Below are 23246 nucleotides of genomic sequence, written 5' to 3' on the forward strand. Positions count from 1 at the left end.
TAGTATCTTAATGGTTAAGCCATTGGACTTTGGAGATGAAGGTTATGAGATTAAATCCCAGCCATACTCTCAATAAGGGTATCTACCAAATGCTGTAAACGTGCATAAGGGCATATTGTACCACTTTTAATCAGTGGTGGACAGTAATGAAGTAAATGTAATTTGTTACTTTACTTAAGTAGCTTTTTCACATATCTGTACTTTATTTTAATTTAGGGAGAGTTTTAACTTAACTACTTGTTTTGATTGCTGTTTGGTGGCATCTACTTAACACCAACAGACAATTCTGCATCAGTTTAACAGCACGCAGAACATTTTCAGAGTAATAAATACCGAAAGGAAGTCCTGACTCTAACTTGCCATAGCACCCATGGTCTTATTTGCACGATTATTTTGCCATAATTATAGCCATAATAAATCATAGTACTTTGGACACTGAAAAACATTTGAAGGCAAATACTTTTGTACTTTTGTTCAAGTAAAAGTTTAAAGGGATCACTTGTACTTTTGCTGGAGTAATATAACTTAACTACATGGTTTGTGTACTTCATCCACCACTGTTTTTTACTTACTGTTTTATTTTCACACTTTATTCTATACCCTGTCTATCTTGTTCACCAAGTGTTTACTGCGTTTGGTCCTCTACTTAGACTAGGTATTTAGCAATAGCAGTGCATAAAAGAATTCCAGACATATTTCTATACCTCATACACTCATGACAGCATCTTAACTCCTCTGACTTGTGTCTTTCCATGGATTGAGGGAATGTAGGAGGGTGGGGAATAGATCTGTGAATGTAAGTTTATCTGGTAACGACGTTTATGTCCACCGCGTGGCGCTGTTGCCCCGTGTGTTTGTGTGTGTGCGTAACACGGAGCCACCGCTGTTTCGAGACACTGGCAGATGAAATGTAGTTGTGCAACACGTGAATTCCCGACAGAAAGGCAAGTCGCGAGTTGTCACAAGCTCCGTGCCGACCTTTAGAAACCGTCAAACAGGTCCATTCAGCCCAAAGAGCGGACAGGGTGGGGAGATACAACATCTGGTATGCAACTGTTTGTCTGACACTCTCGTGTGTGTTACTAAATTATTGCCAATAATCCTAATATCGCGTTCGTGCGGCTTTTCTGTTCAGGAAGTGACGTTGTATTGATCGGTCACGTCTGATCCAACTCGCGCCGTGGAATTTCTACGATATGAAGCAACTTCGAATCGCACGACATGTCACGTGCACTAGATATTATTTAATAGCACCTGTTATATATTTGTAGTTGTTTAGACTAACCTGTGTATGTTTTCTTTTAACATTTGTATGTCACCTGCTTGGTTAAAAAAGAGCACATTTACTCACATGCTTTACATTACTTTAGGGCTTCAAGCTTATTTGTAAGGATCCCTATAGGGCCTGCTAGATCTGGGTAATGTTAAATGGCAGGGTAGGTTACATTTCTCTTGCTCTGCATCTCTACTGAATTTTCTACCCAAAAACCTTTAGATTCACGCTGTCTGGACCACACAGAAAGACTCCAGAGTTATTTTAAATAATTAGAGAAATGCATTTTGCAGGTTGTTGATCCAGTGTGTGTTCGCAGTGCTGCTATCAGTGTACTGCCTGTCCAGGGGGGTGTGGGGGGGGGGTCTCTCTTGCTTTTACAGCCTCAGGACCATATTGGGAGCTTTTACTTTCTTTTTCCACTCTAAGTCACGTGACCGAGATTGGTATGCGGATTATATTGGCAACACCCCCCCCCCCCGCCTCCCCTTTCTTCTTCTTCCCTACTGTTTTTTTTTTTTTTTCCTTCTCGATTATTTGGCCTCGTGTCTTCTTTATGCCAAATGACACACAGGCGCACTGCATTCGGGTGAGGTTTTGGTCTAAGAAAAACTTTTGCGCATACTCCTGGGGTTACATAAGCGCCAGCAGTAGCGCAATGCCTGTTAAATGTATGGGGATTAGTTAGTTTCAAGGATATTTATGTGGCAGCACACAGGCCTTGTATAGCACCGTTTACCCTTGACCTCTGCTATTGTGGTCTAGTGGAGACAATGTTGTGCCCGCCCTGTCCTCGCCTTTATAATGGATATGTGGAACAGCCATGCTGCTGACCTGCAGAGCTAAATATAGACTTGCAAGTGGAGAGAGAGAGAGAGAGAGAGAGAGAGAGAGAGAGAGAGAGAGATGGTGTGCCTCTTGTCATTGCTGTGCAACATGCAAGCCATTCACTAATCACAAATTGTCTGAATGAATGCTCAGTTTCCCTTTCTATTAACCACATAATGCAAGCCTCAAAGACAATGGAAAGCCGATATATATATATATTTGAATACATGTTCTCTCCTTTGTTGTAATGTGTTTTTATTTTTTTGAGGTCGAGGGGGGTGTTAGACGAAGGAAATAATAAAATAATAGCCTTTTTTTCTCCATATCAATATTGGATCCGATAAAAAAAAAAAAAAACGAAAACGTTTTTTAAAGCCAAGTATTTGCATGGACAGCTGTTCATCATGCCTTCCCCAGACTAGTTGCCACAAAGTTGGAAGCGCACAATTACATTGAATATATTTGTATGCTGTAGGTATGTTTGCTAGAACATAGAAGTGTAAAAAAATGTTCCAGCATGACAATAAACACAAAAAAGATCCATAAAGATATGATTTGCCACGGTTGGAGTGGAAGAATTTGAGTGACCCACACAGCCACATCAAACCCAATTGTGATGAACTGGAGTACCATCTGGACTCCGTTTCTCACTTCACTAATTCTCATGTGGCTAAATGAGCCCAAATTCCTACAGCCATGCCCCAAAATGCTAGTGGAAAGCCTTCCCAGATGAATGGAGTTCATTAAGTCCTGAAGCATCACAATTTAAACGTTTTGTAGATGTGCAATAATGTTTTGGCTCTAGGCTCCAGACAGAATTGTAAAGATCATACAATCAGAGAGAATGTGTAATGTGACACTTTTAATGACATTGTTAGTGCAATATATTTCGAAAACTAAGCCTGGATTAGAACGAAAGGAAGAGGAGCAAGGAAGGAAAACAAGAATGCATTTTTTTAAATAAATAACTTGTTGAGGAGGTGCTTCCTCTGGTCTTTTGTTAAAGAGTTCTGTGCAAAAGAGCACAGTTGAGCACCTTTGTTCTTTGATTTCCGGACCAGAAATATGTAAACAAAATCCTGAAACAAAGACATCAGTCGGCACCATTGCATAGCAATCTTGCAGATCATGTTTTTTCAGTTATCTTCTAAATTACATAATAATTAAAGAACTATAATCTCTCTTAAGAGTTACAAACTGCTTTAAACTGATGGCGTGAGATTTCTGCATTACTGATTTTACTATCTACAACATTGCCTGATATGATTATCTCCTTTTTTTCAGGTAGTAAGATAAATGCTGTAAAAAGGCATTAGTTTAAGATAAAACGTTTTAAAACCTTTAATAGATTCAGGTAAATCCCAATTTACGAGGTGGAAGGGAAAAACGAAATGCTTTTCGTGAGTGTTTTTTATTTACCGTTGACCTGGAGTGGTCGGGAATATTCTCGACCTGTCTCGGGTTTCCCGTGGTGAGTGGTGATCTCGGAAATTCATGCACTGTGTTTGACATGAGCGTGTAAGAGGCTGAACGCTAGGAATACCTCAGGCCTAAACCAGAGCCAAGAGCCTGTGTGCTGTATACAACTGAGTCTGACTCACACATTTCAGTTGGGGGTGACTAGAAGAGGGGGCATAGGAGGAATGTGCTGTAAAGCACTTGCATGGATGAGGAATATCATATGCATACACTTATTCACATAGTAATTTAGGTTGCTCTTATCTCTTATTCGCAAACACACAGCCACCTACAGTTACCGTCATTGAAACAGACTTTTTAGACTCAGTCCAGCTCTGGCTCAGAAATGACACCCCTCCCCGCTTGCAGTCAAAACAGCCAGTGACACCAGAGTCAAACATGTTACTGTGAGTGCACAGTGAGCTCACACTGCCTGTAACTCTAACCGTGTGTGTTTGTGTGAATATGTATGAGTGAGTGTGTGTATATGTGGTGGTGGGTGGATGGGTGTATATCTTTATCTGTGTCACTCTACAATGGTACAAAAGTAGACACAAGAGGGACTCAGACCTGGATGTCACTGTGCAGCACAGGGACTCAAATCAACTTTATCTTTCATTTGCCTGTTTCCCTCCCCTCTTTTTCTGCCTACTCGCTGCCTGTACAGGAGAGCGGAGTGTTTTAAAAGTGTCATTATGCCATGGCGTCTCTGGGCGCCTCCTTCGTTCAAATCAAATTCGATGACATCCACTTCTACGAGAACTGTGGCGGCGGGAGCTTTGGCAGTGTGTACCGCGCCCGCTGGATCTCTCAGGACAAAGAGGTCGCGGTGAAAAAGCTGCTGAAGATTGAGAAAGAGGTGGGCGACGTAATTGCCTGCGCTTTTCATATTCGCGTTTTAATTGTCAGTGTGATAATCATTTTAATTGCCTCTCTGCATGTAGCGCCTGGTGCTACGCACCAGCCTCAAATATGCTTCCCCCCTTGCTCTGAAGAGGGTATGTGTGGCGCTGAGGGTTTCATTTGTGATCTTAGAAATGCATGCACTGTGTCTTTAAAAGAAAATTATCACATAATTAAATCATATTAGTCTCAGGTGAGAACTGTTTGGCTTCAAATTACTTTGAAGTGATTGGTTTGTCATTTTATCATTTCTTTCTTTTTACGTTTTAATTTTAGCTCAGACTATGTCATTGTTTTTTTTTATATCACTTATACAGTCTTCAAAAATGTCAAAAGATATGTTACATGGACACATTAGACAGAATAACTGTAACATAGATACAGGCAGATGTAATTAAGCATTTGTATCACCCTAAAATCTGGCTATTATAACAGTTTTAATATCAAAACCCATTCATACAGCATGCCATTCTTGTTAACAGTCAGAGCATATAAAATAGTAAATTACACAGAATACATTCTCATAAATGAAAAACAATTTCCTTCTTTGTCATTATGTAGTTAACTTTTTATCCTTAATTCTTTCTTCCTGTGTCATAGGCTGAGATCTTGAGTGTACTCAGTCATCGAAATATCATCCAGTTTTATGGCGCAATTCTTCAGGCCCCGAACTATGGAATAGTCACAGGTCTGTAAGAGCCCCTTGTGCTCTTTGTCTCATTATGAATATCATTTACTTCACTGAAGACTTATTTGCATCGTAATAATAAAAAGCCAGTGACAACAAATAAATATTTAATGATAAATCTGCAGCAGTGTATGAATGTCAATATTTGCGCAGGATTTTTCATAATTTTTTTTATTGATGCTTTCTAAGAAGTGGCCACACTAAGTAAACAGCGGTTAATCGCAGTGTATTTTTTTTTTTTATCACTTTTATCACTAGGTAATGTCAGCATTTGTTGAGTTTGTGTAAACAGTCAAGGCACCAGGGTGGGTGATGGAAATAATTTTTTGTTTATTAAATGTATTACTCAGATTTGTATTTCTCTCAATCTATCGTCTGCACCAAATAATGAAATTAATGAAGGGTCATGAGATGATAGGAATATTGTCCTACAAGCCACACTACTGCAATCTCTCCTGCGTGTCATTATTTAGCTCTGCTATTAAAATAATGGCTTGGCCTTGTGCAGCTATCGGTAGAGTGCTATGTAATATTGCATTTTTATTCGAGAGACTCAGACCAGATCAGAGCAGCTTTGCTAGGTGCTCAGTGCAGCAGGAGGAAGGCTATAGTATGTAGATGGAGAATTGGTTGTCAGGAAACTGCCATCTCTATTTATCAGAGACCAAACTAATTATCACCAGGTAAAGGAGACACGTTTACAGGCGGCCTGGCTGGCGTCTTGTGTTTCCAGTTTCATCAGCAAGGTTATAAATCCCCTGTCCCATCATATTTCAGTAATTAAATTGTCAAAGCCAGTGTTTAATAGACAGTTTATCTGATTATCTTGCTGCTGTATGTGAAATGTCCCGTGTGAGATGGCTTCTAAATTTCATAAAAAAAATATTATTGTATTAAGTTTCAGCATTATAGTCAAATGCAATATGTTAATAGTTTAAACACATGCCAAAGAAGGACTTCCGAGAAATAGTTAGGGTAAGTCCTCTGGAAAGTCATGATAAAGCACAGGCAGGAGAAGTTTAACGAAAGAATGCAAAGTCCACTGCAGAGAAAACTGTTGTGACATAATGTTGTGCTCAATAAATTTCCTGTTACAATTTTTTAATGAACTATATACCTTAAAATAAAAAGCACATATACAGATAGGAAAGTCTTTTAGTTACATTCATTAGATTAAATGTGTACCCTGTGTTGAAGATATGTTTTGGAGTTCTCCATGATATTAATATAAATGATGTCTAATAAACGAATATGATATTCTCTGAGAGAGAAAGAGGAACTCCAGTGCTGTGTGGTGTTATATATCTTTCACCATATTATTTATTATGTATATGTACAAAGGCATGGGTGGAAGCCCTTTCATATTTTAACTGGCCACATTCCCAGGGGAACGATACTGGACAGTAGGGGTCACTCTCACTCCTTCATGGTAATATGAGGCAAACATGGGACCTGTATACTGATAACATGATCTTTAAATTTCTGCTTCAAACACACTGAAAAAATGATAGAAGAATAGAAATATAATGTCAATATTTGCTAAAACAAATATCAGCAGTGTCTCTTTGAATGGTTCAAATTTGATTAAAACAATCATTTGTTTTACAGCATGGGTGTATTGCTTTGAGTTTTCAAACATAATGCATTAGATATTTCACCTTTACATTGATGTGCTTTATTTCAGAGTATGCCAGCGGAGGGTCGTTATATGAGTATCTATCAAGTGATGCAAGTGAAGAAATCAGCATGAGACAGATCATGACCTGGGCGACAGAGATAGCTAAAGGTACACATAAATGTGCACATACACCAGGAAGTAGCTAAAGATCATTTCAAAATATACATTCATTATTTAATTCACATGAATGAAAATAATACATTTGGATCTGAATCAGAAATTTGCTTCTGGAATCAACATCATACATTATGAACACTGTAAAAGCTTTCATTGAACTTAATTATAAAGGCTGTAATTCTCTCTTTATTTATTTCAGGAATGCATTATTTACATTCAGAGGCCCCGGTCAAAGTCATCCACAGAGATCTCAAGTCACGAAATGGTACTTATTCTCATGAGGTTTTCCCAAGTTTGTTTTTAAATCATTCATTGTAAAATAAATGATACAATAACTACTATGATCTATTTTGTAAATCTTATTGTAAGGCATCACTAAAGTTTAATTAGTTCTTATGAAACCCTGCCAATAAATACTATAAACCTATTTACAATTATAATGTCTATCTTTGTAGTGGTCATGACGGCAGACAAAGTTCTCAAGGTATTTCCTCAAGCTTTTTTTCATGATGCATTGATGGGTTTCATCACATGTGCAGAAATGTAATATGTGTATAACTTTGCCCATGGTATTATAGATCTGTGATTTTGGAGCATCTAAGTTTCACTCCCACACCACACACATGTCTCTGGTGGGCACGTTCCCCTGGATGGCCCCAGAAGTCATTCAGAGCCTTCCTGTTTCTGAAACATGTGATACGTACTCATATGGAGTGGTGAGTGTATGTGTGTGTGTGTGTGTGTGTGTGTGTGTGTGTGTGTGTGTGTGTGTGTGTTTGAGAATGTGAAACCCCTCACATGAGCAAATTTGACTAAACAAATTTGACTTTCTCTTTTGCATCTTAACCACCTTTCTGTTATTCAAAATCCTGGGTACAAACCAAAAGTGAAAAAGGAGGAAACAGTGTTTAATATTCTGTTTCAATTCCTCTGAAAGGCATGAATAGAGGGGAGAATTAGTTTGTCTTTTAATTTGATTGTGTATTTTTATACCCTTCCTTTACTGGGAATTTACAGGTATAAAATGTTTAAATAGTCCACCTGTACTTATCAACATAACATTGTGTGTGTGTGTGTGTGTGTGTGTGTGTGTCTACCGAAACCTGAAGTGTGTATATGGTATTTTAAATGTTGTGTGTGTATATTAGGTTTTGTGGGAGATGCTGACTCGTGAGATTCCATTCAAGGGGCTTGAGGGGCTGCAAGTGGCTTGGCTGGTAGTGGAGAAGAATGAGGTAAACCATAACTAATTATTTACAGTCTACAGATCTGAGCTTTTTGTTTAGCTTTCTATGATTTTTATCCGATCAGAAAAACATGCTTAAATTTGTTCACACTGGTCAAGTGAAAGTGTTTTGAAGTTTACCAAACCCATAACTTTTTGTGCTGCAGATACTGCAGGTTTTTTGTAACTTGTGTGATGTAAAGTGGATAAGATGGAAATTAAGTTGTTTATGTGTGTTTGTGTGTGTGTGTGTGTGTGTGTGTGTGTGTGTGTGTGTGTGTGTGTGTGTGTGTGTGTGTGTGTGTGTGTTGCAGAGATTGACAATTCCCAGCAGTTGCCCTGCCAGTTTTGCAAACCTGATGAGGAAATGCTGGGAAACAGAACCAATGGTAAGAATTAGTCATGAAAAGAGTAATTAGTTAACTCTCTAGAACACAGTATCTGTTTCTGCAGACACTGCAATTTATTCATGTTCTGTTTTTTTGATATTCCATTAAACAACTGCAATAAACATTGAATAAAGGCAATGTAAACAAGTGACAATACATTCTCTCCAGTTATTACCTTTATTCTAGTGTTGAACCAGTATGTAGTCAGTTAGAACAATCGCTAAGAACAAGGTCACAAAGAGCACATAATTAAGATATGACCCGCGGTTCCATTTTTTGAGCTTCTTAATGTTTCATTTGGTTTGAATGAAATGGTAAGCTCCAAGAATCCAGGAGGCTTCTGTCATCCCTCTATCAGGCTTCAGTTTGTCAGGTCACATATCTCCTCAAACACTTCCACACCCAGCTCAGTGAAGATGATTAATAGACATTCACTAGCTCAGTCCTAATCTTGCCAGTCAATAAGAGTAGTATAAGCCAGTTTTTTTTTTTTAATAGCCAGTTTTTTATTTAAGAACCAATTCACAACTAAACATGACATCGTTGTAGATATAACATTTCTTTTTATTTTGACTTGGTTCATCATATGTTGGATACTAATGCTGCATGTGATTCACCAAGTATCTATTTTCCAAATGATGTATTAATATATTTAAAGAAGCATTTAATAGCGATGGACATTTTAAATGGTTGCAGTAATACATGACTACTAGCCAACTGGATGGCAAAATTAGCACAAGCAGGTTTATAGGCTTTACAGGTTTAAATACTACGCATTCAATTACAGTAGTTTCTTATAATTACATTAATGCTGCTTAACCTGATATAATACAAAATCGCTATCCTGTGTAAATTAGAAAAACACCCGATTGTTTGCTCGGATGAAATGATAATGGAGTTTTGAATGTACTCTGGCACTTGTTGTTCTGTTGTAGAAAAGACCCTTGTTTAAAGAGATCCTGTCCATCCTAGAGGCAATGTGCAATGATAGCCAACTCTCTGACCAGTGTAACTCCTTCCTACAAAACAAAGCAGAATGGAGGTAAGGTTATTTACATACATGCTTACATACACATGCACTATATGTGTTTAGATACCAGCGTAAGTTAATCGTTAAGGCTCCGAGTGACCGATCAGAAGGTCAGGGGTTCCAGCCGCAGCACTGCCACGCTCCCTCTGTTAAATCTCCGCTGCAGGGATGCCAAATTAATGGCTGACCACAGCTTCTTAGCAAGACTTTTTGTGAAGGCTTCAACAAATTAAATGTAAACTGCTTATAAACTGCTATTTAATATAAGTATTTAATCACATTAACATACTTAGACCCTCATTTACTGTTTATCTGTTCTTCAGAGTTGACAACACCTTCAAGCTGAATTATGACAGTAGTTTATGAATAGGTTTATCTAAAATGTATGTTTTAAACGGGAAAATAAGCAGTGAATAGATTCAAGTTTATTAAGAGCAAAGAGTTATTCTGCAACCTCAGCGAGCTTTACTAACCCTGATATCACATTAAAATTAATACATCCAAAACTGATTATATTTGTTAATAGCCAGTTTCAACTATCTGAAGATAAGTATTTAGAACAATTACAAAAATATCTGCTGTTTAAAATCATGTAGTCATTCTTTCATTATAATTGTAATATGCTAGTGGGAGCCCAGAATCTAAACCAAAATGATATATCAGTATAAATGCTTACTGTCTGCATTGTATATTGTGATCTATATGTTAGCTACGTGATGGCAGTATGAAGCTTAGTATGTAGGAGTCAATCCTAGTCAGTATGAAGCATTCCCATCATGCAGGCTGGGGCTTCAGTGTTTTTGGTGCTGTGACAGACAGCTGTAGAAGATTCTGGTCGTGTGATGATAGTCCTATATTAAGATCAGCTAGTAGAGGTCCACAGAGCAGAACAAGATATTCCCGTCTTTCAGGTCATTCCTTCTGAAATAGAGAAAGTAAAAGCAGCAAATGGGATGTCTGGAAAACAAGTAAGCTAAGGGCGCATGTGAATGCGAAATTCCATGTGTGATTGTCGAGTAAGTGACAAGCAAGGAAAGCAATTACATGGGAAGTTTGGAGTGGGAGTGGATGCCGAGCTGAAGGGCACTGAGTGGGAGGTCTGGGTTGCGTCACATGCTTTTCTATAAATAACTGCCGTGGGACAAAAATGTGCAGCCTACCCACTACCCCCCCTGGTGGCCTGCACGATCATAATGGTCAAATTATGTTCAGTAAATAACAACAGAAAATACTAAATAAGCATCCTACTAACAACTACTGGTTTTACAAAAGAGATTTTTGTAGATTTTATTATGTTGATGTATATTAATTACTATTCACTGTTATGAATCAAAACACATTCTGTCCTATTTAAAACAGAAGTGGCATTAATGCCTACCTACTCATTCATATAAAAGTCTATCAGTGTCTATTCTTTGTCAATAAAAAGATGATTAGTTCTATTTTGAGATTCATCTACGGGGCTTTTCCTTTGCCATTGTCATTTCTGATTTGCTCATTATGGGTGTAAATCCACATTCAGATTTCTATCCTGTTCTGTAACCACGTCTAAAACGTCTAAAATAACCATTAAAACTATAAAATAAAATAGTATTGCATTGAAAATTAAGTCTAAGAACACTTTGTGTATGTGGTACCTACCATTAAAATGCAATTAATTGCATCTCAGTTACTTTAAGAAAAGTGTGTGGAGAAAGGATATTAAATATCCTTTATATTAAAAAAAAAAAAAAAAAAAAAAATATATATATATATATATATATATATATATATATATATATATATATATATATATATATAATAAGAATAATATTATCTGGAATGATCGAAAAACTGGTATTATGATAAAACAGGGAAATAAATCTTTGTTGAATTGGTGTGTGGGTTTGGTGCACCTGTGATATAAGACTGAGGTTTTTGTGTAATGTTACTTGTGTGAAGGCGTGAGATCGAGGCGACTCTGGATCGCTTGAAGAAGCTGGAGAGGGACCTGAGCACTAAAGAGCAGGAGCTGAAGGAGAGAGAGCGCCGCCTCAAGATGTGGGAAAAAAAACTCGTTGAGCAGTCCAACACTCCGGTGAGTTCTCTCTCTCTCTCTCTCTCTCTCTCTCTCTCTCTCTCTCTCTCTCTCTCTCTCTCTCACTCACTCACTCACTCACTCTCACTTTTTTCACATCATCACCTGCCACCTTTCTCATACACATGCACTCACTCCATGTAAGGCAGGCGGTAAATGTAAATGTGAACAGAATGATTCGGTTTGGTTTGTGCTGCTGCTCTACACAGCATGCTGACAGATATTAATCTGGATGTGTTCACATGCCATACTACAAAATGCTTGCAGAGCACAAAATAGGGAGACAGTAATGAATATTTAGTGGCACAAACTTTTGGACTTTTTTCATCTGGTGCTAATCTGTATGCCCATTCCTCTATCATTAAACAAATTACTAATTTCCAGCTTTCCTCTTTTCTATCTTGCATTTGAATTTGATTTTGCTATTTGTTTATGTCTATTTGTCTATTTACTCTCCATCCTTCCATTTCCCATCTTATTTTGTCTCGTTTTCCCATTCTCTCCTTTTTCACCCTTTCTCTATCTCACTTGCCTTTTCTGCTCTCCTCTCAGTTCTTTCCCCCCCTGGCCACTAAGATAAGTTCGGAGTCATATTTTGAGGCTAAGATGGAGGAGTCAAAGAGCTCGGAGCTGTCGTGTGAGATAAGGGGCTGCTGTAACGGCGAGCTGGGTGCTTTGGCTCTGCAAGCTGTGATGAAAGGCTTCGAAGATGTGTTCAGCCTGGATGCCCCCTCTGTCCCTGTCTTGCACTCGGACATGCAGGTCAGCATGCAGGCCACGCAGAACTCCTCCAAGACCTGTTCCATGCGAGAAGGACACAAAATCAGCATGGCTGCCTTGAGCTGGTCCGACGACAGTGACAGCGATTAGGAGTAGCTCCTCTCGTTAAATTAGCTGGCCTTAAAAACTGTGGTCTTATACCAGCTTTCCTCACTGTTCACAAACATATTGAAGATATTACTCATAATTCTAAAGGCAAATGTTATCTGTAAGGTTTATGATCAATTAGATCTAGATGTAGTCCTGATATCACAATTATTACACTTTTTTGTGGGTTTATTTTTGTAATAATAACACCATGTTTTTATTTTTTTCAAAACACAAAAAGAAACATATATAGACATCTCCGATTGAGCTAAGCGGTGAAAGTAATAATTGTTTCCCACTCCTACGTATGGACTGCATTAGCACTGCCGGTCCAACGCCTTCAGAGTCCTTATGGATGTCATTTATGGCAAATGAAGTGGACATATAGAAGCGTGCTGAGGGGTCGAACGAGCCTCGTGTCAGCGTAGTGAAGATCCGTTGCTTTTATGATGAAGTGACATTTTGCTGACATTAAGATTGGCCAATTTGAGCAGTGAGGCTGGGAGATACTCACATACACAAGAAAGGCTAGAGAGTGTTATAAAGAGAGAGAGAGAGAGAGAGAGAGAGAGAGAGAGAGAGAGAGAGAGAGAGAGAGAGAGAGAGAGAGATTCCCTTCTGTAAAACTTTATAAAGCTTTGATTCACAAGACCAAAAGCAACCAAAAGCAATCTTTTCAAAAGAAAAGATATTGTATATATTACATTGGATGAGCTACAAAATTCACATAAAATATGTAAACACATTTGTTTCTACATCTTTTTATTAATTTGATTTATATCAGTATATTTTAAATTTTAACTGAAAGAAAGCATACTAATACTATCTTCATGGTTTATCAGGGTAAATGACTCTCATATGTTCTACACACAGATACAAATATGAAGTCACACTTTTTCTTTGTTTTATTAAAACACCTAATGAAATTTTCATGTTCTAATATTTATTGCTTACATTTTTTTTTTACTTGTAGTGCCCTTGTTTGCAGTATAACATTATTATTATTATTATTATTATTATTATTATTATTATTATTATTATTATTATTATTATTATTACTATCCAGACATTGTTAAAGCTTGCATTAAACAATCAAATTAATTATATTCATTAAAACACTTATAAAAATATATACAAAATATAGTATAGAAAGTTTTGAATTTGTATTTGCAGTTTGTCTTAGATCCAGTGTTTTCCTTTGACATTATTTTTAATCTGATTTCCTTTTTGTTCCTGCCTCTTTCTGCCTTTTGCAATAAACTTTGTCACAAAAAAAATCAGCTTAAACTCTTTTCCTTCCATAGTTTCTTTCTTTTTTTTTTCTTTTCTTTGCACACATCTAATATGAGACTCCTGTTTTATGAGTTCAAATGGTAAGTGAAATAGCAAAGGAATGATTCAGGAGACAAATTGTGACTATACATTACACACATATTGAAGAACATATACACTGCAACTGCATTTATTTTGGCTCAAGAATACCAAAAAAATCTTTTGGAGATTCCGTTGATGTGCCCCTGAATAAGCTCTATTCTCAATGTAATCTCGGGACGTGATGTGTGGATGTGCTCCTGTGGCGTCAACTTGAACATAAGGTCAAATCATGGCCATATTCTCATGGATAACTCCAGCAGGCAGAGTGCACTTTGCACCCTGCTGAACTTTGCTGAGCTCTTAAAGGAATTTCAATTACAGAGTCATTTGTGCTGACTGTCTCCACACCTCCTTTCATCCCATCTCTTCTTTGTCAACAGTCGGGTTCCCATCCTTATAAAACCATGCAAGCCAGTCGCGAAATTCAAGATGGCTGCTTGAAATTCACTTTTATGTCACTCTAATTACTCAAATGTATGTCATGTAGCTCTGACGTGTGGCAGATGTTTTGTTTTTCTTTTTTAATTATTCTAATTTTGTTTACATCCTCTGATATGAGGTCTTCTCAGACGGTGGAGATGAGGGCCCATCTGGCGCCACAGTGGGAGAAACACAACAGTTGTGCTTTTCTTTCTCTCTTTTTATTTCTATTTCTATTTCATGCACATATAAGAGCTTTGACATATTCCACGCACAGATTACTCATTTTGATTCCTTTCGCCATCTTTTAGCACAGCAGTGTTCTTGTACTATAATATTGCCTGCTAATAAAGTGATTTGTGTTTTGACTGGCATTTGCCTTGTAATGCATATGTCCCCCTGGAGTTTGTTAGGACATTTCATACAAAAGTGCTGCATATTATATTTACTGGGCATTTAAACTTCATGAAGAATTTATGGGATTTATGTTAACTTACATTATAGCATTTATGAGTTAACTAAAGCCATCCTGTAATAAGAGTTCACTGTTTGTATGCATTACTCTCTTTCTCTCTCTAGCTGCTCCCGAACCTGGCCATCCATGTCTGGACAGAGGAACATGTGGTCAGTATCAATGTTAAATGAGTGTTACAGTCATTCAGTACAAGGCCCAAGTTTATAGTTTGATTGCGTTGCAATTGTATATTAAACTTTTTCAGATGAAAATTAAAAACTTATATATGCCTCAATCAATAATACTATAAAATGTTTCATACAATTGAGTGCTAAAGCGTAAGACAAACCAGTAAAAGTTTTAAGTAAAAATACATTTACATGTAAAGTTTAACAGACGTTTTGCCATTGATAGAAAGAGTCAATAATCAATTTAAATGATTAACATATGTAAAAAGTGGAATAACCCAACACACTTTCAGTCTCTTTTTTAAAAGTGCTCATAATCGTCCAATCTCAGATTCAATATATGTAGCGGTAAGATTTTCAAAAAGAAATGTCTTGTAGCACCTTTTCAAATTTCAGTAATTTAACACAACAGGATGTAGGACTTTAGAATTGTAACAGGTTTATTTACTAATAATGGCCTCCATTTTACAGTACTTCTGGATGTCACAGATTTTTGGGACAGGTAAGAAGTTCTCAAAATATGATCTAATTAATTATTTCATAATTTTGGATTCATAAAGAGTTCCCAAATGTTCATGTGCACGTGGAGTATAAGTAAAATTTCCTGCATCATGTTTGTGTGTTTGTGACTATGTTGGTGCCAGACGGAGTAGAGTGTGAAATGCAGCGCTACGCTGATGTCTTCAAGAAGAACCATATCACTGGACGCAGGCTGCTGCTTCTCACTGAGGCCGATATGAGAGATATGGGAATCTCCTCTAAAGGGCATATCATACACCTGAAGGTAATGTAGTAAAACTGCTGCACAAGAGGACAAGATTTAATGCTGTTTGGTATAATAACACATTGAAATGGCTTACAGACTTATGAAAGTATAACTCGTATTAAAGTAGCACTGGGTTTGAGGAAATAAACACTTAAAGGTTGTATAAGAGCATTGAAGCATAACGAATAAAATACAATGAGGCTTGCAGTTATAGGAAAATGTGATAACAGTCTGAGGTGGTTTGTAGAAAAGCAGGTAAGAGAGCTATTGTCTATTGTAGACCATGGGAACAAACTTATTTTGAAAACATTGAATCGAAAGAGAAGAATATCACTTCAGGATATGTGGTGAACAGGAAAATGATCAACATTATCCTACTAATAACTGTTTTTAAATTATACTATCCATCACTAATTATTATCCTATAACAGCACATTCTGAAGTGCTTTTTTAAAAAAAAAATTTAAGTTTTTTTATCTGAAAGACTTCTTTTCTTATTAAATTGAAAAATGTGACTGTGTCTGTATCTCTATCATGCATTATGTATCATATTCCTGAAAGAAACTCTTTCTATACTTTTTTTTCAGGCTGAAATTGAAAAATTAACGAATGATTACCTGGCCCTGTTCCATTTCCCCCCATTAATAAAGGTATGGCCAGTTGTGTTGTTTTTGTTTGTCATTTTTGGTTTTGTGATTATTGAAGTCACTTCATTAATTTCCTTTGATAATGTGCTGGTAAATAAGTGTTTAATTAATGAACTTTACCAAAGTACTACATTTTGACAGTGTTTTAATAACGTAAGCTGAGTTTTGTCTGTTTGCATGTCTAATGCCAGGATGAATGGGACATAGAAGAAGAAAAACTAAGCTGGAGGAAGACTGTAAATCTGGAGCTAGTGTTTGGTTATCACTGGAAACCAGGGACAGGTCCACAGGTACACCTGATGACTTGATAACAGAATATATTTGCCTAAGAAAAGTTGTGAAATAATTTGATAATTATTGATCTTAAATTGATGAAGACTTGATGACAGTCAGTGATTAGGTGGTTTAATCCCTGATTTGATGAGATGTTTAAAACTGGTGGGCAAAATAAAAATGCAAAAAGAAGCTTTTAAGTAACTTTATAGAACTGAATATCTTTGATTCAGTCAAGTAAAGGAGCCTAGTGTTTAAAATTTTTATTTATCTCTTCTCCTAACCTTGGTCATGAATATGTTGGGATCAAGCCAGAAAGCCCCCAGCTATATATGAGCGCTTTAAAATTGAACTTCTAAATTGAAATTCATACTTAATTATTATTATTATTATTTTTTTTTTACCTCTTACCACATATAATGCGTAGATATGTTTTTGCATTCATTATTTTTAACTGCTATTTGCGCTGCGATGCAGAACGAGGCCTTTTGTTCCCCGGGTGATGACTTGTCATCAGTCTATAGAACTGAGACTCTTTAGGATGTCAAGATGGCGACACTTTCCTTGAAGTTGCCATTTCCTTAAGTAAAGAAGCCTGTTATTGACCACCATCTCACTAAGCACTTTTTTTCTGTTTGCAAGATTTATTTTTTTCTTCTTCCCTCCTTTAAAAATAAACAGAAAAAAGATAGATGAATCTTCCATCTAAAGTGATACATTGCATACACCCCCTCTTGCTTGCGAAGGCTTTGTTCAGATCTCAAAGAGGGGAGAAAGGCCGCTTCTCCACTTGCTGCTCGAATTTAATCAAAAATGGCCCATTTAGCCAGAAGTCATTTTCTTTTTAAAAGGCAAATGTTATTTAATCTTTCAGCTGTTCATTGTCCCATCATAAATAGTCCCCTTTCAGTGCGTGCGGCAGGGCTGAAGCGAGGCCGCTAATTGCCTCCCATTTCTCCTGACATGTGGTGGTTTAGTGGGGAGGAAACTCAGCAGGGAGAAGGAAACAGGAGGCTGAGAAAATGAGAGCTAATTATTTTCCCCTGCCTGGTGTCAGGCTCTGTGTCAGCCTTGTTTTTACAAACTGGAAGGTTCTTTTGGACTAAATAAAACAAACCCGCTCTGCTCACTTTTCCCCGTTCTTTCCTTCTCTCTCTTCCCCCGCCTTCTCTCTCTCTCTCTTTCTCTCTCTCTTTCTCTCTCTCTCTCTCTCTCTCTCTCTCTCTCTCTCTCTCTTTCTCTCTTCCTCTCTCTCTCACTCTAATTTTTCTCTCTCTCTATCTCTCCCTCTCTCTGGCGGTGTCATGGTAGCAGCTGCACTTCTCAAAGACTAAATGAGGGGCCTGCGATTGTGCACTGGCCATCTGACAGGCAGCGAGTGTGCTGTTAATGAGGATATCAGCGCTGAGTCGAGGGAAAGGTGCTGAATTATGTATGAGGCGTCATTAGACGCTTGCTGTGCTGGCCGCCATCATGGCGCATTGTTTCTGCCGGTGTGATTAGGCCAGGCCCAACAGCGCCAGGCCAAGGTTCTAGCAGCCTGTTCCAATGAGGAGGAGTCTGGCACCTGTACAGCAAGACATGGCTTCTGACATACACACACTCAGGACCTCTGACACTGCTGCTTTGAGATCCATCCAGCAAACACAGACACACTCAGCCTCAAACACACCCTATAAACACACACGCATGCGCATCCATGGCACACTCCTCATTTTAAGACTCACACCACACTGTAGTGAGGATTTAAAGATGTGTGATAGGGCTCTGCTATGATGTATCTCCCTCTGATCCCAGTACACAGCAGATTGGCTTGCAACAGGAGCAGTGCGTTTTAAGTAATGACCGGTAAATGGTGCCCAGGCTGGAGGAATCATTATTGCTCTGTCAGCATGTGCACCTTGTCCAAAGCCAGCCAGCACTTTATAACTTTATATCCTCTGATGATGAGTACATTTGCATCGATGATAGGAATGAAAGTGGATGTTATAAGGTCATTTGCACATTTTTGTCTCCTTTTATTATAGCTTTAACGACTAGTTGAGATTTTTTTTTTATTCTTTATAGTATTATATAGTTGGAGTAATGAGCAATATGCTTGGCTAGATAATACACTGGATATTCACATATGCTGGTCTCTGAGCTCAGTATTTGTCTCTTTTGGGGGTTCAGGGCCTTGCTCAAGGGCCCAAGAGTTGCAGCCTGGTATGGATGGGACTAAAATCCACAACACCCTAAGTTCTATGCCTTAACCACTATCAAATCAAAACTTGTATTATAGCTACAAATAATATGAATTATACATAAGAATAATATATGTTCCCCTTTCTACTCTTTGAAGGTAGTTAATTATATAGTTTTCTGTCCTTTGCTGACAATTGTTTAGCTGTTAATGCACTCATTCACTCATTCATAAATGTGTGCATTATAAGTGAGCAGGAGACAAATGGTCAGATGAATCCCCATTTGACAAATGCACATGTTCACACTTTTGCATATATATAAAAATATATAAATGCTGTTCTTACACACAGGGAATAAAAATTATTGTCATCTCTGATCACATGACGTGAGTTTTGTGAAATTGTTGTTGGATAACATAAGTATTTATTTTATTATCTTGTGGAATTTCTTATGAAAAGTTATTACTGTCCATAGCAGCTTATTTCTTGTGGTTTCATTGTGTTGTCTAGACAGAAATTTCCCCACTGTGGGATGAATAAAGGTATATCTTATCTTAAAGTAACATTTTATACATTCAATGGTTTTCTCTGGGGTTTTTTTCTCCCAACTCTTGAAAACATGCCAGTAAGCTCTGCTAAATTGTTAAGAAGATTCAATGTGTGCGTATGCATAGGTCCATCTCTGGAACACTGAATGTGAGGCAGCAATTCCAGTCCACTGCAGGGCACGCGAGCACACACACACACACACACACACACACACACACACACACACAATTGCTCACTCATTCACACCCAGGGTTAATATTAGTATAGTTATTTTTACCTGCTACAATGTTTTTAGACTGTGGGCAAAAAAACATTTGTCAAATCCACACTCCAAATAAACTCCCCATCTCAGGGCTTCTATCAGCCCCTGTATAAGAAACCCTTAATAAACAGGTAGAATTATGTTTATTCAAAACAGTTCAAAAATTGTGTACTCAAATTCTTCCTGACAAAACCTCAAAACTAGAGAAAACTTGTTATTAGCTAATAACTGACCACATTTTCTTAATTCCTTCATGCAGGACTGCAAATGGAAAATGTACTTGGAGCTTGACGGAGATGAAGTTGCTTTAACCTACATCAGAGATATCACATTTAATGCAAATAGACCAGATGTGGAAGTCTCAAAGATGACGAAGGTATGTTTCGTGTTTGTTTGTATTATTGGTTATAATGAATAACTCAGTATAAGCTAGTGTGCTGATGTATGACATGTACTTTTTCAGCCACCCTTTGTGATGGAAAAATGGATTGTTGGGATACCTGACAAACAGACTGTTGACTGCATTGTAAATTATGAGGTAAACCAACCAACCAAACATACAAAAAAATGTAATGACCACAACACATTTAAGGAACATAAGGTAATAATGTATCTCTGAAAACATTCTTATACTTTCACTTTTCTACACACTGTATGTATGTGTAGGTATGACTTTAAAAATGGCAGAATTTCCAGTAAAACGATTGGGGATGTTCTTTGTTTTTACTGGCCCCAACCAGGATCACTCCTTTTTTACACTTAACTTGGGTTGTTTGGTTTAAGCCTTTAAACCAATTGTTTTTTCAACCACAGTTGAAGTTCAATGTAGACTTTTATCCCTTATATCTATCCAGTTGTGTCAAATCTGCGGTAGGGAATTAGAAGAAGATAAGACTTATATATACATAATTGATTCCGTCGGGGAAAAATTGGGGGAAAGGCTTGGTTGCTGTTTGGATCTATGCATACTGTAATTCACCCAATGCTTATTGTCTCATCAGAGTGATGTCAAGTCTCCAAAGAGCACAAGGCATGTGCATTCAGTGCAGTGGAGTCTGGTCAGTGGCCCAGATGAAATCAGAGGTGTAGAGCTGCTCATAGAAACAGCGCCAGCAAATGGGGAGGGGAACTACAAAAGCAGTTCCAACACTGGTAATACAAATATTTACTGTTCAGAACCATAGACACTGTGAGTATGGAGTTAAAAATTAGAGGAAGCTTCTACTGATATAGCGATTGTATATAATGTGTCTGGTTATTATTAGAATGTTGAATGAAAATAAAAATAAAAGTGGTAAAGAGAATTGAAATTAATTATTATGCTCCAATTATGATGCTTTTGTTACTTCTGGGGACATAAAACTTATTTTTAACCTTTTTTTCATTCACATAAGGGTCTCCTCATTTTCTATTTTCCCAAAAATATATGGACACCTGTCAATAATGCATATGTGCTTGTTGATTCCCATTCCTAAACCCGGAGCAATATGGAGTTATAACAGCTTTCACTCTTATAGGGAGGCTTTGGAAAGAGATTTGTGTTTGGAAAAGAACATTAGTTTGGTAAGGCACTAATGTCAAATAAGAAGGTCTCACCCTGTAAGTTCCAGCAGTGGAAATTCGTAAAACTACAGCATACACATACCTCCTATAAAATTGTGTGCTTTCGACTTTTGGAAACAGTGTGGGGAAGGCCTTCAAATGTTAATGCTCCTGTGTCCACGTCCTTTTGGCCATATAGTCTAGTTATACAGAAAAAAACCTAGTTGTATTGATTTCTTTGCTTCTGCAAACCAGGTGTCTGCATAATAGACAGTTTAGTACAAAAGTATTTAAAAGTATAATATACGCTAGATAAAAATATACTGTGATTTTTAAAGTATAGTATTAATATTTGATTTGATCATGTTATAAATCAAATGACTGCAAATGACTTTTGTATTATCCCACAGGTGTTGATCCTCAGTGGATATCCAGTCTGAGATCAAAGCAACTCAAAGACAACTTTGCCAATGAGCGCCACAGTGCCACTCCAAGCAACCAATCAGACAGCATGACCCTCCCACAGTTCCTGTCTGTTTTCGGTGATCAGTCCTCATATGCTTCTGCCGTGCGAAGATCACCCAGTCGCAGTTCACTTTCACAATGGGCCGACTCCCGGAGCTCCTCGCCTACACTTTCGACCAAACTCTCCTCAATCCACCTGGGGTCAAAGGGTAGCAGCCCATCCAGTACGACTTCAGAGAGCACATTGGAAAGAGACCGCTCTAATAAAAATAGGCAAATGCACAACTACCAGAGAAAGAGCTCCTATAGCTCTCTAACTGGAGCAGTGGAACGGAAATCCTATAGAGGGGGAAGTCACACTTCTCACGGCGGTTTAAGAGGAGGACGACACCGAACTAACCACGTAGTACCACAAAACCAAATACAAATAATCCCAGGATTGGTGACATCAACAGTAGGTGAAAAGCAGAAAGAGGAGCCAGAGGATGCCAAAGCTACAGAGGGAGGATGGATAAAAGTGGAACGCAAGAAGCCTCCCAAACAGGACCATAAGCAGCAGGACCAAAGACAGCTCAGAGGCCGTTCACGAAGGGGTGGAAGAGGGGGACGTGGGCGGAGCTAAGGGCTTTTATGCTGTTTATGTGTGGGCATATATATTGAATAATTAAATTATTACACCATAAAAGACATATTTTTTACAAATAACAGAAGCAGCAGCGTGAGTCAGGGTATAGTGAGTCAGAGTATACGGGTATAATAAGAACTGCTTGGCAAAGGATTATGAACAGACATGTTTTGCCACTCATTGCAGGCTTGCCAATTTGCAGGCTTGCCAGTCAAAAGAAGAATGAGTAGAAGGACATTTTTAGCGCACAATACTTACCAAAAGCCTCAATTTAACACTTCCAGAGCCAGTCTCATTCTACAATATAGATGACAAACTTTTATAACAACACAATATTTTACCAGTGGTTTTTAAACTGGGGTCTGAGAGCCAGTAAAGAGATTGTACATTTTTTAACAAAACTTTTAATAAATCTTTAAAAAAATTTTTTGGGGAAAATCATCCAAAGGGTCTGAAATGTATTAAAAGATTAAAGATAACATACTGTATATCTGCATGTTACAATCCGGTGTATTGCACTTCTTTTTTTAATGCAGATGGAAATCAAATGATTGTATTAGACTACAGAATAAACTGTTTAAAAATAATGTACTAATATTTATATAACTCTGGTTGTCAGTCTTCATGCCCGATATGTTTCCATTTTATGACAAAGATCTTTTCCTCCACACACGTCAGAAATATGAATATTTAAGTACTTCTAAATATTGTTTGGAACCTGAATTATATGAAAGTCACTACTACAAGATGAATTTGGTTTGTTTTGCTCCACGTTTTAGATCGTGTTTTTAGTTATATTTTTATATACACTTTTGCCAGCTATATCCCGTTGCATCGTTAAAATAAAAAGTTTTAATATAACCTCTATATTTGTGTGTGAGTGTGTGTGTGAGTGAGAGAGAGAGAGAGAGAGAGAGAGAGAGAGAGAGAGAGAGAGTGAGTGAGTGTGTGTGTGTGTGTGTGTG

General features: G+C 37.6%; 1 protein-coding gene across 4 annotated transcripts; it reads left to right on the forward strand.

Moving 5' to 3' along the window:
- The first annotated feature begins 832 nt into the window (after positions 1–832).
- map3k20a (mitogen-activated protein kinase kinase kinase 20a) lies at positions 833–23148 on the forward strand. Of its 4 annotated transcripts, none has more exons than XM_083536719.1 (20): positions 844–1045; positions 4227–4418; positions 5063–5150; positions 6835–6936; positions 7145–7210; positions 7401–7429; positions 7524–7661; positions 8094–8180; positions 8485–8559; positions 9495–9601; positions 11531–11666; positions 14907–14951; positions 15441–15471; positions 15614–15753; positions 16323–16385; positions 16574–16672; positions 19909–20025; positions 20113–20187; positions 20651–20801; positions 21602–23148. In XM_083536719.1, exons 2-20 carry the CDS (start codon positions 4260–4262, stop codon positions 22276–22278), a joined length of 2385 nt encoding a protein of 794 aa, XP_083392845.1. In that variant the 5' UTR covers positions 844–1045; positions 4227–4259; the 3' UTR covers positions 22279–23148. The 4 variants fall into 4 exon arrangements, with proteins under 4 accessions (XP_083392847.1, XP_083392848.1, XP_083392845.1 ...); XM_083536720.1 differs by having other exon boundaries at positions 874–1025; XM_083536721.1 differs by lacking the exons at positions 14907–14951; positions 15441–15471; positions 15614–15753; ... (4 more) ...; positions 20651–20801; positions 21602–23148 and adding an exon at positions 12219–13086 and having other exon boundaries at positions 833–1045.
- Positions 23149–23246: the final 98 nt, after the last annotated feature.

Source organism: Silurus aristotelis, assembly GCF_946808225.1.
Source record: "Silurus aristotelis genome assembly, chromosome: 3".
In the NCBI taxonomy this organism is placed as follows: domain Eukaryota; kingdom Metazoa; phylum Chordata; class Actinopteri; order Siluriformes; family Siluridae; genus Silurus; species Silurus aristotelis.

What these genes read in the sequence shown, in the direction of transcription:
- map3k20a (XM_083536719.1), top strand. Translation starts at nt 4,260, where the DNA reads ATGGCGTCTCTGGGCGCCTCCTTCGTTCAAATCAAATTCGATGACATC. An exon ending in CGGCAGACAAAGTTCTCAAG is followed by an intron (nt 7,430 to 7,523) that starts GTATTTCCTCAA and finishes ATGGTATTATAG; the next exon opens with ATCTGTGATTTTGGAGCATC. An exon ending in ATTTCCCCCCATTAATAAAG is followed by an intron (nt 16,386 to 16,573) that starts GTATGGCCAGTT and finishes GTCTAATGCCAG; the next exon opens with GATGAATGGGACATAGAAGA.